Genomic DNA, 14039 nt, shown 5'->3' with positions numbered 1-14039 from the left:
GACCTTCTTGCTGTGAGGCGACAGCGCTAACCACTACACCACCGTGCTGCCCACATGCAGAGATAATATGCAGAAATACTGATGTTATATTTTTTAAATGTGCACTGTATGGTCAAAGGTTTGTGCACACCTGACCATCATGTCCATATGTGCTTTTTGAGAACATATTCCAGGTTTAATCTCCCCTTTGCTGTTATAATAATCTCCACTCTTCCAGGAAGGCTTTCGACTTGAGTTTGGAACATGGCTGTGGGGATTTGCCCATTCAATCACAAGAGCGTTAGTAAGGTCAGGCATTAATATCAGGTGAGAAGATGCAGTCAGCATTCCAATTCATGCCAAAGGTGTTCAGTGGGGTTGAAGTCAGGGATCTGTGCAAGCCACTCTATTTCTTTTACATCAGTGTTTCTGGGCGGCACGGTGGTGTAGTGGTTAGCGCTGTCGCCTCACAGCAAGAAGGTCCTGGGTTCGAGCCCCGTGGCCGGCGAGGGCCTTTCTGTGCGGAGTTTGCATGTTCTCCCTGTGTCCGCGTGGGTTTCCTCCGGGTGCTCCGGTTTCCCCCACAGTCCAAAGACATGCAGGTTAGGTTAACTGGTGACTCTAAATTGACCGTAGGTGTGAATGTGAGTGTGAATGGTTGTCTGTGTCTATGTGTCAGCCCTGTGATGACCTGGCGACTTGTCCAGGGTGTACCCCGCCTTTCGCCCATAGTCAGCTGGGATAGGCTCCAGCTTGCCTGCGACCCTGTAGAAGGATAAAGCGGCTAGAGATAATGAGATGAAATGAGATCAGTGTTTCTCAACCACTGGGCCATGGGCCGAGAAGCACCATCTGGTGGGCCGTGAAATTTTTTCAAGTTGAAGTTAATTTTTTGCTCGTAGTAGGGTACAATTGCTGGGTTGCATCCGATGTCACATCCGCCTCATTAAGCTACGGTCACACTGCAGCTTGCTATGGGTTATCAATGAAAATGAGGCATTTTTGGTGGCGATATACACATGAGCTAAAAGTTGTGGTCACACAGTAGGTGAACACTTGACTGTCATGCCTTTGCGCACTTGAGTCTGGCGCAGCTTGGGACCTGATCGTTATGGGAAACACCGGTTACTGATCTGAGCGCAATCAGCAGATACGGACACTGTTTTCACAGAGGCTTTGCGAAGCATTATCATTATCACGGTCATGTTTGTTTCTAGCCATGTTTATAACACTGTTTAAATATTCTGCTTTCTGTTCTGCTTTTGTAAATATCCCGCCTGCTAATAAACACTCTTCCTGCACTTAGATCCGTCTACCGCCGTCTATCTTGTAGTGTCCTGATCCTCAGATCTTTAACCCAGCCACATATAAAAAGTTGTACTCCTGCATGCTCTTCCAGGTTTTCATCTGTTTGTCCGTGTAGAACGATGTCTGCAGCACCAGGTAGTTTGAGATGTCGGGGAACTCAACGGATGGATAATTTTCCAACTCATGGGAAAAATCACTTCTTTGTTAGCGTGTAAGGATCTAATCCCATTGAGCGGTTTCTATATCCACTTCTTTTGAGTGGACTTCTTGGTTTTAATAACTTGCTTGTTTGCTGTAAGTTCTTGTGTTAATCGAACAGACTTCACTTCCAGATTATTAATCCCTTTTGACTGAGAACACCCTGCATGCATGGTTTGATGTTGGCTTCTGGCACATCCATACAGTTTTAAATACAATACCTACAATTAAAAACAGTTTGTTTTTATTGCATTCATTTAATTACTGGGCTCCCATCTGGAACAGAGAGTGATGTCGCATCCCATTAATACACTTTACAGTCGATTATTAGATTCTAATAGAACAGATGAGCCAAAATAATTGTGGATTTTTTTTAATGGGCCCTGACTTGTTACAGGTATGAATAGGTGAGAAAAGGTTGAGAACCCCTGTTCTACATCAACCTTGGCAGACCATGTTTCATGGAACTCGCACATGGCCATTGTCATGCTGGAACAGATTTGGGCCCCTTAGTTCCACTGAAGGAAAATTGAAACGTTACGGCATACAAAGACATTCTAGACAGTTGTGTGCTTCCAACTTTGTGGCAACAGTTTGGGGAAGAAACACATATGGGTGTGATGGTCAGGTGACCACAAACTTTTTTTTTTTTAAAGGGGTACCAAATATAATATATACAGTTGCTGATGTGACAAAGTAACGTATTCTTAAGTATTCTATCAAATTTATATACTAGAAAACAACGAAATATCTTGGTAATTGTAAATATAATACTTTATACGCTAAACCGCACACGAGTCGCCATTTTTAAAAGACCGTGACGTCAGCCCTACCCACTGCACTAGCGGAACTCTCCGAAATAGAGGAGATAAGCGTGTAATCATGGCGTCGGGCGCATCAAGCGAAAGCGACAGCTCTGTCGAATCATACAAAGAGATCCCGCAAGACACACTGCAAGCAGGCTATGGCTTAGAAGGGTACCAGTTTGAACCTAGGAGAGGTACTATGTAGTGGAAGTTCATTATGTCTAACTCATTCATCTCATCTCATTATCTCTAGCCGCTTTATCCTTCTACAGGGTCGCAGGCAAGCTGGAGCCTATCCCAGCTGACTATGGGCGAAAGGCGGGGTACACCCTGGACAAGTCGCCAGGTCATCACAGGGCTGACACATAGACACAGACAACCATTCACACTCACATTCACACCTACGGTCAATTTAGAGTCACCAGTTAACCTAACCTGCATGTCTTTGGACTGTGGGGGAAACCGGAGCACCCGGAGGAAACCCACGCGGACACGGGGAGAACATGCAAACTCCGCACAGAAAGGCCCTCGCCGGCCCCGGGGCTCGAACCCAGGACCTTCTTGCTGTGAGGCGACAGCGCTAACCACTACTTATGTCTAACTATTAAAGCTATTTTAAGTTCGTTTCTTAAGACAAGGATTTTTTAAGATGTTACCTTGTTGACAGTTTCGGCGAGAATCTTCCGCCTTCTTCAAAACAGTCACCAGATGTCGAGCGGTGACGTGCCTTATCAGCTGATGTTACGCTACGGAGGCGTGAACGTCCCACCCAATTTGACAGGTAGTTCACGCCTCCTGCTGTCAGGTCGCTCCCCCAGGACACATCTGGTGACTGTTTTGAAGAAGGCGGAAGATTCTCGCCGAAACTGTCAACAAGGTAACATCTTAAAAAATCCTTGTCTTAAGAAACGAACTTAAAATAGCTAGGAGAGGTACTCTCGACTCCGGTGATGAAATAAGAGAAGAAAGCTCGGATGACGGCGAGGATGAGACTGATGCTGACCATGGGTGTGGCGAGCGTGGGGCAGAGCGTCTGCGTGCAGGTGACACGGCGCGGTGCTCGTGCGGAAAATGTAACGTGGAGTTGCTCACGAGTCCAGCAGAATTTATTTGCTGCAATGAGATAGGCGCCACCCGTGGACTTGCGAAATCGTCGCAAGAGGCAGAAACAGGTATTTCACACGTGCTATTCCCAACCTCAATGAGCCAACACAACTGGGCACATACATACGTCATGAGTGTTACGCAGAGAAAATGAACGTGCATTCTGATTGGATAAAATTAATATCATGGCGGGCTGTTCAAACTGCGGAAATAGTTTGCTCGAGCTACTTTCAAAACACGATAACTTTCCAACCTTAGAACAAAAAACTTTTGTAAGTCTTGAATAAGGTTCGTTAATGTGTGTTTTATTGTTATATTTACTCTATATATTGCCCTCTGTTCCCCTTTAACCTTATAGTTGATGTGAAAGGAGAAAGGGTGTTGTGGAGTTACATCCCTCAATAACCATCTGGACCATATGGAATTTACTACCACCCCAAAGGTGCCAACCTCTGTGGTTTAGCTGTCGCATTCAAGAAGTTTTACCCCTCCCTATGGCAGTATGGCAGACACCTGAAACCTGAATCCACAAGTCTTCTTGTGAGCCCATAGGAAAGCTCAAGGCTAGGGGGTTTTTTTGTTGTAAAAATTTGTCCCCCCCCCCTTTGTTTTTTAATTCTTGCCCAGTCTTTCTCTTACCTGTAACCTTATTTGTAACAAGGCCAATAGAGTTTAATGAATTAGCTATGTAGTCTGTAATTAATCAGTTTGCATGCTTGAGAATCATATTTTATGGCTGTTATGCTCTTTCAAAGGCAATAACCTTGTAAAAAAATGTGTACTCTCCAAACAATTTGAGATCAGGGCAAATACAATGCTGCTGTTGCTGTACTATTGATTCTGGGCTAATGAGGCTAAGCTATTGAAACTGTTCCTAAAATAACTGAACAGGAATAAAGTGGGTTTTTTGTTTTGTTTTTGAAAAAGATCTTTTACATAGCTCTGTTCCCGTTATGGATTCAAGTAATCTGGGTTACCGTAAACCTATCATTTATATCTCATCTCATTATCTCTAGCCGCTTTATCCTTCTACAGGGTCGCAGGCAAGCTGGAGCCTATCCCAGCTGACTACGGGCGAAAGGCGGGGTACACCCTGGACAAGTCGCCAGGTCATCACAGGGCTGACACATAGACACAGACAACCATTCACACTCACGGTCAATTTAGAGTCACCAGTTAACCTAACCTGCATGTCTTTGGACTGTGGGGGAAACCGGAGCACCCGGAGGAAACCCACGCGGACAACATGCAAACTCCACACAGAAAGGCCCTCGCCGGCCCCGGGGCTCAAACCCAGGACCTTCTTGCTGTGAGGCGACAGCACTAACCACTACACCACCGTGCCGCCCTATCATTTATATGCTTAACATAATCAATAGCAATGGTTCATTCAAGCTTATTATTTATTCAGTTTGCTAGCAGAACCTGAAAAAAAAGAAAATGTCTTACATTCTTAGGCTAGACTGATATTCCCGTCTTTCAACAGTCTTTGCACTGTGAGTAATTATTCATTCTAAACCTCATAAATGTGAAAGGATTCTTGGTGCTCATGTGTTCAGCGACTCCTTGCAGAATGGCTGTCTCCAGATACTACCAGCTCTAATTCCGTCCCTGTTGAATTTGGAAGCCAATCATTGGTGGATTTACATGATGTCATGACAACTGTTTATTAGCAGGGATTGCAACAGCTGAGTAGAAAAGGGCAGGGTTACCTAGAACTTGAACTGATGTGTACCTTGGCGTTTGAAACGTCTGTGTATGATGCGAGAACGTATTCTAACGCATGCATATTCCCAAGATAAAGCGTTATATGCAGCAGCATGTTCCTCTCTGGGCTTCCTTTGGGTCCTCTCTGATGAGGAGGTGTGGTGGAGAAAAGACAGATGGAGAGTGGGATAAGGAAAAAGTGATAGCATGAGAAATTATGGCTTAAGATGGTCGATGATTGAAGATGGGCACTGGTGGCACACAAAAAGGGCAGGTCTGGAAAATGAAAGGTGAATATATCATAGCGGAAAGAATAAATGTGACCATAAAGTAATGCATCAGGGTCCAGACTGCAGTAGACCCAGGAAAATATTTTTGAGGACTCAACTGAAAAGTGACTATAACATAGTTGTTCATTGTAGCAACTTTAGTTTTCTATACATGGCTTTTATAACTGTAATTTTCACAGATGAGGAATAATTGTCACAGACTTTGATAGAATTTTCATTTCATTTACTCACTGCAGTCTGATTAGTGAAATGATGACTTAAAAAAAATGAATGAATCTCCTCTGAGTCTGGGGTGCTAGGCAAAAAGGGTAAGATGAAGCCCTCGTCTAAGGCCAAGTTTACATTAGACCGTATCTGTCTCGTTTTCTTCGCGGATGCACTGTCCGTTTACATTAAACCGCCTGGAAACGCCGGGAAACGGGAATCCACCAGGGTCCACGTATTCAATCTAGATCGTGTCTGGTCCGGTGCTTTGTAAACATTGAGAATACGCGGATACGCTGTGCTGAGCTCTAGCTGGCGTCGTCATTGGACAACGTCACTGTGACATCCACCTTCCTGATTCGCTGGCGTTGGTCATGTGACGCGACTGCTGAAAAACGGCGCGGACTTCCGCCTTGTATCACCTTTCATTAAAGAGTATAAAAGTATGAAAATACTGCAAATACTGATGCAAATACTGCCCATTGTGTAGTTATGATTGTCTTTAGGCTTGCCATCCTTCCACTTGCAAGTGGTAAGTGATATGCGCTGGGATCACACACACAGCGGCTCAGTCCCGAATCGTGGCTTGTGCACTTCACTCGCGCGCTCTGTGAGCTGCGCAGGCCCGGAGTGCGCACCCTCCAGAGGGCACTCGCTGTTCAGGGCGGAGTGATTTGGAGCGCAGGATGCCTGCGGAGCCGAGCGTATCCGTGTATTGGCGTTGCTGTGTGCACGCGAATCGTGTATTGGCGTTGCTGTGTGCACACTAATCGTTTTAAAAACGTTAATCTGATGATCCGCTGATACGGTCTAATGTAAACCCCACCTAAAACAGAACTTACTGCATTGAATAGGAGAGTCTTATTTATCGCCAAGGACTCCTCATTAATGGTAAAGCATTTAAAGGAAACAGTTGTTACCATTCAGTTCTATTAGTTGCTTATCCAGACCTTTTATGTAACTGGACCTTCACAAATTTTAGTTGAATAACCCTGTAATGCACTGTGCAGGTATATGTTTGTCATTCTGGATTTACTGATTTTATCCGCTTACTGATTTTCAAGTAATCACCATCTGTCTCCTGCTCTCATACACACATACATTGCTCATGTTGACCATCTGTATCAGTTTGGCCATCCAAGTGTGATCCTGAAATGTGTGGTTTCCATGACAACTGAAAATCACCCTCTTTCACTCTCTGCCACAAAAAAAAAAAAAAATCACTCAAACTATCTTTCATTTTTGCCCTGTAGAACAGTCAGGTGGTGGAGCTGCAGAGGTCCCGACTCCGTGATGACATCAAGGAGTACAAATTCCGCGAGGCTCGTCTGCTGCAGGACTACAGCGAATTGGAGGAGGAAAACATTGCGCTGCAGAAACATGTGTCTGTGCTCAAACAGAGCCAGGTAACCTTTATTTATTTATGTTTTTACTCAAGGCATCAATCTAATGAATGCACTAATGCAGGGCTTTTCAAAGTGTGGGGCGCGCCTCCCCTGGGGGGCGCCAGAGTTCTTCGGGGGGGTGCAACGTGAGGAAACATAAGCCAGAATAAGTTACTATTGCGGACATTTAGCGAACTTCAGCTAGCCTTTGCCAGAGACAAAATGGATCGATTTTTAGTACCTAAAGCTACAGTGAGTGAGGAGACAGAGTCTGGGCCAAGCAAAAAATCAGACCCTCCAGGATTTCACGATGTTGCGATTCAACCAATCCCCGCGAATTCAGGGCGGTGTTGCAATTATATCCAATCACCGCAACCTTCCCGCAAATTTGAATTGCAGCAGTCTTGAGGTGACGTCGACAAACTACCTTCCGCCTTACTTCCGTGTATACGTTCAAGAGAAGCAGCATGCGCGCAGTGTTGCCAGATTGGGCGGTTTTAAGTGCATTTTGGCGGATTTTGAACATATTTTGGGCTGGAAAATGTCAGCAGTATCTGGGAACACTGCATGTGCGAGACAATGTTTATGTAGGCTTAAATTCTGTTACTGAAAGTGTGTTATATTTACAGTGAAGGACTGTGTGCACTTTAAATTATTTTTTTACTTAATACAAGAAATTAATGGCTGCCAACATTTTTGCCAAAATGGTATTTTATTTTCCATTGTTTAGGCAGCTTCAGCATCATACTGTGAGATTCTGTTCAAATTGTTTTTTTTTCTTCTATGAAGCCTGAGCCATTTATTTTATTAGTTTATAATTATTGTTTAATTTAGTCTTCAGGAGAGACTGCCTGCACACAGTACTAGTATTAATAGTTTTTCTTCTTACATGAAAGCTGAGGCATTTATATTATATTTGAAGGTAACTTCATGTTGTGCTGTGAGGTTCTATGCACTTTAACTTTTGAACCAACAGGTGCATTTGGATAAGTAAAGCCTATTTTTCTGCATTTTTGTAGTCCTGGTAATCTTTTATATTGGTAAAGTTGTTTATAGGACCATTTCTCAGTGTCTGTTTTTTTAATCAATAGTTTTTCAGTAATAACTTAATATTTAACATATCACTCAATTTTAATCACAAAAAGAGAAAATCGCAACAGTTTCTAGCAACTTTCACTTCCTCCCGCAATGTAATCGCAACAAAAAACTAAAAAACACTGCAACTTTCATCGTAATTTTTTGGAAAACCCCGCAACGTCAGACATTTTAGCCTGCAACAATCACAAAAAAGGCCCGCAAAATCCTGGGGGGACTGGAAAAAGAAGGAAGTATGACCACGATTATTTAAAGTTTGGATTTTCATGGACTGGATCTGAAGATGCTCCACTGCCACAGTGTGTTGTCTGCCAAGAGGTGCTAGCTAACGATGCTATGAGATGTTTAAACTGTGTAAAACAAGATGTTTTAAAAAGAAAAGCACAGATGTTTAAAATGTGTAAAAAAAGATGTTTTAAAAAGCACAGATGTTTAAAATGTGTAAAAGAAAAAAATAAAAATGTGTACAACAACCATTTTTTTTTAAATACGAATGGAACATTAAGTGTAGCAACAACAAAAATTGTGAGGGGGGGCGCTGTTGTTTATTTGCTCTCTGAGGGGGGGCTCACTCTCCCACACTTTGAAAACCCCTGCACTAATGAATTGGCCATCACTGTGCATAAATCATTGAATTCATCTTGTCGTGAGTTATAATGGGTCATAAGAACATGTATAGGCTTCACCTCCACTAAAGTATCACAACTGTTTCACTTTTTGATTTGTAGGTGGAGTTTGAGGGCCTGAAGCATGAGATTCGTCGCCTGGAGGAGGACACGCAGTTCCTGAACAGCCAATTGGAGGATGCTATCCGTCTGAAGGAGATAGCCGAGAGACAGCTGGGAGAAGCTTTGGAAACCATCAAGACTGAGAGGGAGCAGAAGGCAGGAGCTGCAGCAGACACAACACACAAATATTAAAAAAAAAGCAATAAGATACAATACACTCTTATTTAGTTAAATTGCCATCTGAAACACATACATACCATGGCCATGCTGTCACTTCTTCACTATTACTTGATTACGCCTCATTCCTCCAGCATCTCAAGAGGATTCCTGTCAGTTCTAGTCCACTCTTTCGCTATCAGGGTGCAGTTCAGCTCAACGTCATAGCCTGTTTTGGTGTTCCACCTGCTGTTCCAAATAATCCCACAAGTTTTCAGTATCACACAGTATCACAGTATGTTGCTTCATTCTCATCAAGCCAGTCGCACAGATTTGGCTCTATACACCCCACAGTTGTCGCTGTGGAATGTGGGAGTGTCGGTGCTATGTTTTGCTTGGATTTACATTCATCCACCTTTTGACATTGTACATGAAGAGGCTGCTATTGGTGAATGCGGATAATTTTGTGTCATAGGCGCTTATATCAGGCGGCACAGTGGTGTAGTGGTTAGCGCTGTCGCCTCACAGCAAGAAGGTCCGGGTTCAAGCCCCGTAGCTGGCGAGGGCCTTTCTGTGCGGAGTTTGCAGGTGCTCCGGTTTCCCCCACAGTCCAAAGACATGCAGGTTAGGTTAACTGGTGACTCTAAATTGACCGTAGGTGTGAATGGTTGTCTGTGTCTATGTGTCAGCCCTGTGATGACCTGGCGACTTGTCCAGGGTGTACCCCGCCTTTCGCCCGTAGTCATCTGGGATAGGCTCCAGCTTGCCTGCGACCCTGTAGAACAGGATAAAGTGGCTAGAGATAATGAGATGAGGAGCTTATATCCAGCAACCAATACAGTTTTCAGTTCAACTCAGCATAGCATACTTTAAAGTAGTGGTCAAGTGTAGAATCAGGAATCTGTACTAAATTCTGCATGAATAAAAGTCTGTTTCTGGATTTCACCCGAATCTAATTTGATGCAGTCATTATTAATGTTTTAGATACGCTCATGTGAACTGATATATTTTCAAACATCTTGGTTGTACTGCTAAGTAAATTGCCTGTCATCACATATTGCGCATCTTATTTCTTGGTACAGGCGGCCATGAGGAAGGAACTGTCCCAGTACATGAACATTGGGGACTCCATGTACCACAATTCCTTGAGTATCTCTCTGGATGGGTTGAAATTCAGCGAAGATGTGATGATCGAGCCCAACAATGATGACCCCATCCACGGCTATGAAAATGGCTTTGACAAGATCCCGGATGCCGAAGATAACCGGATGTCTACGCCCAAAAAGGACCAGCTGTTCCGTCCAGCCCCCAGCCTTGTGGATGACTTGCTGAGTGAACTCAACATCTCTGAAATCCAGAAGCTTAAACAACAACTTGTGCAGGTATTACACAGCGCTGACCTGTGAGCAGACATCGCCAGACAAACATGATGTATGTTGTAATCTGTGTAGTGTGACGGTACACCAAATATATGGTGCTTCAGTCACTACATGTAATAATACACGCACCACTTCCCTTATCTGCACTTTTGCTTTCGAAATTAGTTTCATAATTTTTACGTCCAGTTTTAGAAGACGGCAAATTTAAATCAAGAATCATGATCAAAACAAGTCATCAGTGTTTCATTTAGCAGGAAGCCAGTGCACTTGTTACTGTGTCCTGAGTATGATAAATGCTCTGTTGTGATTGGGCTGACAGCTATGCTGATTAAATACTATTAGTAGAGCTTGAGCATAGCTGCCCTAGCCCCATACCTCTTTTGGTGCCGCGAACTCTGCCATCTGTCAGGAAACCAACCCATAAACTTCGACCTGGTAGGGCCATCTCCATGGAAACTGAGATGCATTGTGCGTGTTCATTGCAAGTGTGTGTGCATGTTTGTGACAGCAGCCTATTCTGAAAGCATTTTAAAGTTGTATCTTGCTCTCTGAGTACATTAAACTGCTGTCAGCCAGTACAGATGAATGATCAGCACAGTAGTAATGTGATTCTCATCCTTGGTATGCACTCGCTGTCCTTTCCCCAGAGCTCTCAGTCGCCCACCAACCAATCAATCTCGAAGATTTGAAACTAGCCGATTCAAGATGGCCACCGCTGGGAGAGTATAATAGCTCAGTCATTGAGTAGTGCGTGGCATGAGTTCCCATCTTGCCTGATGTATATTTGGGTCTCTCACACACACACATATATATATATATATATATACACAGTGGTGCTTGAAAGTTTGTGAACCCTTTAGAATTTTTTATGTTTCTGCATAAATATGACCTAAAACAACATCAGATTTTCATACAAGTCCTAAAAGTAGATAAAGAGAACCCAGTTAAATAAATGAGACAAAAATATTCTACTTGGTCATTTATTTATTGAGGAAAATGATCCAATATTACATATCTGTGAGTGGCAAAAGTATGTGAACCTCTAGGATTAGCAGTTAATTTGAAGGTGAAATTAGAGTCAGGTGTTTTCAATCAATGGGATGACAGTCAGGTGTGAGTGGGCAACCTATTTTATTTAAAGAACAGGGATCTATCAAAGTCTGATCTTCACAACACGTTTGTGGAAGTGTATCATGGCACGAACAAAGGAGATTTCTGAGGAGCTCAGAAAAAGCGTTGTTGATGCTCATCAGGCTTGAAAAGGTTATAAAACCATCTCTAAAGAGTTTGGACTCCACCAATCCACAGTCAGACAGATTGTGTACAAATGGAGGAAATTCAAGACCATTGTTACCCTCCCCAGGAGTGGTCGACCAACAAAGATCACTCCAAGAGCAAGGTGTGTAGTAGTCGGCAAGGCCACAAAGGACCCCAGGGTAACTTCTAAGCAACTGAAGGCCTCTCTCATATTGGCTAATGTTAATGTTCATGAGTCCATCATCAGGAGAACACTGAACAACAATGATGTGCATGGCAGGGTTGCAAGGAGTAAGCCACTGCTCTCCAAAAAGAACATTGCTGCTCATCTGCAGTTTGCTAAAGATCATGTGGACAAGCCAGAAGACTATTGGAAAAATGTTTTGTGGAGGGATGAGACCAAAATAGAAATTTTTGGTTTAAATGAGAAGCGTTATGTTTGGAGAAAGGAAAACACTGCATTCCAGCATAAGAACCTTTTCTCATCTGTGAAACATGGTGGTGGTAGTATCATGGTTTGGGCCTGTTTTGCTGCATCTGGGCCAGGACGGCTTGCCATCTCTATTGGAACAATGAATTCTGAATTATACCAGTGAATTCTACAGGAAAATGTCAGGACATCTGTCCATGAACTGAATCTCAAGAGAAGGTGGGTCATGCACTAAGACAACGACCCTAAGCACACAAGTCATTCTACCAAAAAATGGTTAAAGAAGAATAAAGTTAATGTTTTGGAATGGCCAAGTCAAAGTCCTGACCTTAATCCAATCAAAATGTTGTGGAAGGACCTGAAGCGAGCAGTTCATGTGAGGAAACCCACCAACATCTCAGAGTTGAAGCTGTTCTGTACGAAAGAAATGGGCTAAAATTCCTCCAAGCCGGTGTGCAGGACTGATCAATGGTTACCGGAAATGTTTAGTTGCAGTTATTGCTGCACAAGGGGGTCACACCAGATACTGAAAGCAAAGGTTCACATACTTTTGCCACTCACAGATATGTAATATTGGATCCTTTTCCTCAATAAATAAATGACCAAGTATAATATTTTTGTCTCATTTGTTTAACTGGGTTCTCTTTATCTACTTTTAGGACTTGTGTGAAAATCTGATGATGTTTTAGGTCACATTTATGCAGAAATATAGAAAATTCTAAAGGGTTCACAAACTTTCAAGCACCACTGTATATATATCCGCAGAAATATTAATTTAATCCAGACACTTAAGGCCTTTAGGGCAGATCATATTACCCCCTTGAATTATTAATGAAGGTGAGTGAGAACTTTGACGCTCAAGAATAAAACATGATCCTCTCTAAAATGGCTTCATGCTACATTTTATTCTGCTTGGTAGCCCAAGAGTCCCTACACACACACACACACACACACCATTGTGTGTAGGAGTGCACATTTTAATGCCACCAAAATCATAATCTCTATAGTATCAGAAAGGAAAAATACCAAACCAAAACTTTCTAAATGTTTTGGTTTCGATAAATGTTACGGCCAGAGAAAACTTATTCTTAGAATAGATACAGGTCTGAAGTGAATATCAGGTGAACAGAGCACTCCAATATACATGCAACCTTAGTACTTGTATAAGCATGTAGTAACAGAACCAGGCCTCAACGTTGCCACCTTGATATACTTCATATTTTCCTGGAAAATGAAAACCATTGAATCGAGCCATGAGCGGTTGTTGGCTTTTTGCATGTCCCAATTTTTTTTTTGGCCAAAATTTCCTCTGGGGGAAAAAAGCAATTGTCAGGTGAGTGCATGTAAATGCAAGTCAGGATGAGAGCGCAGTCATTTTGTAATTCCTCTGAGTCAGTTAAGGCTTTAAGGCAAAGAACTATACAGTACTGTGCAAAAGTCTTAGGCACATGTAAAGAAATGCAGTAGACCAAAAATGTCTTAAAAATAATGAAATGAAATGTTTCAACAAGAAAAAATACTGTAAACAGCAGGAAGCCATAATACGTGAAACAAAGTCAATATTCGGTGTGAGACGACCTTTTGCTTTAAAAAAATATAATAGTCTCAGGTACAGTGAGTGCAGTTTTATAAGGAAATGAGCTGTAGGTTTTACTGAGCATCTTGCAGAACCAGCCACAGTTCTTCTGGACACTTTGACTGTAAAAAATCTCATCTCATTATCTCTAGCCGCTGTATCCTTCTACAGGGTCGCAGGCAAGCTGGAGCCTATCCCAGCTGACTACGGGCAAAAGGCAGGGTACACCCTGGACAAGTCGCCAGGTCATCACAGGGCTGACACATAGACACAGACAACCATTCACACTCACATTCACACCTACGGTCAATTTAGAGTCACCAGTTAACCTAACCTGCATGTCTTTGGACTGTGGGGGGAAACCAGAGCACCTGGAGGAAACCCACGCGGAGAACATGCAAACTCCGCACAGAAAGGCCCTCGCCGGCCACGGGGCT

At 43.0% G+C, this 14039-nt stretch overlaps 1 protein-coding gene across 2 annotated transcripts in view; it reads left to right on the top strand.

The window, feature by feature from the left end:
* The window catches only part of zgc:171572 (protein bicaudal D homolog 2), a 128457-nt gene that overhangs the window by 87328 nt on the left and 27090 nt on the right, over window positions 1–14039 (top strand). For both annotated transcript variants that reach the window (XM_060931601.1, XM_060931602.1), the window contains exons 3-5: window positions 6850–7002; window positions 8805–8960; window positions 10043–10342. In XM_060931601.1, coding sequence (XP_060787584.1) covers window positions 6850–7002; window positions 8805–8960; window positions 10043–10342 — 609 coding nt within the window. The remainder of the gene's footprint in view (window positions 1–6849; window positions 7003–8804; window positions 8961–10042; window positions 10343–14039) is intronic.

The sequence above is a fragment of the Neoarius graeffei genome, chromosome 10, assembly GCF_027579695.1.
Source record: "Neoarius graeffei isolate fNeoGra1 chromosome 10, fNeoGra1.pri, whole genome shotgun sequence".
Lineage (NCBI taxonomy): Eukaryota > Metazoa > Chordata > Actinopteri > Siluriformes > Ariidae > Neoarius > Neoarius graeffei.
The sequence above is the reverse complement of the archived record's forward strand: the minus strand, read 5'-3'. Positions and strand labels throughout refer to the sequence as shown.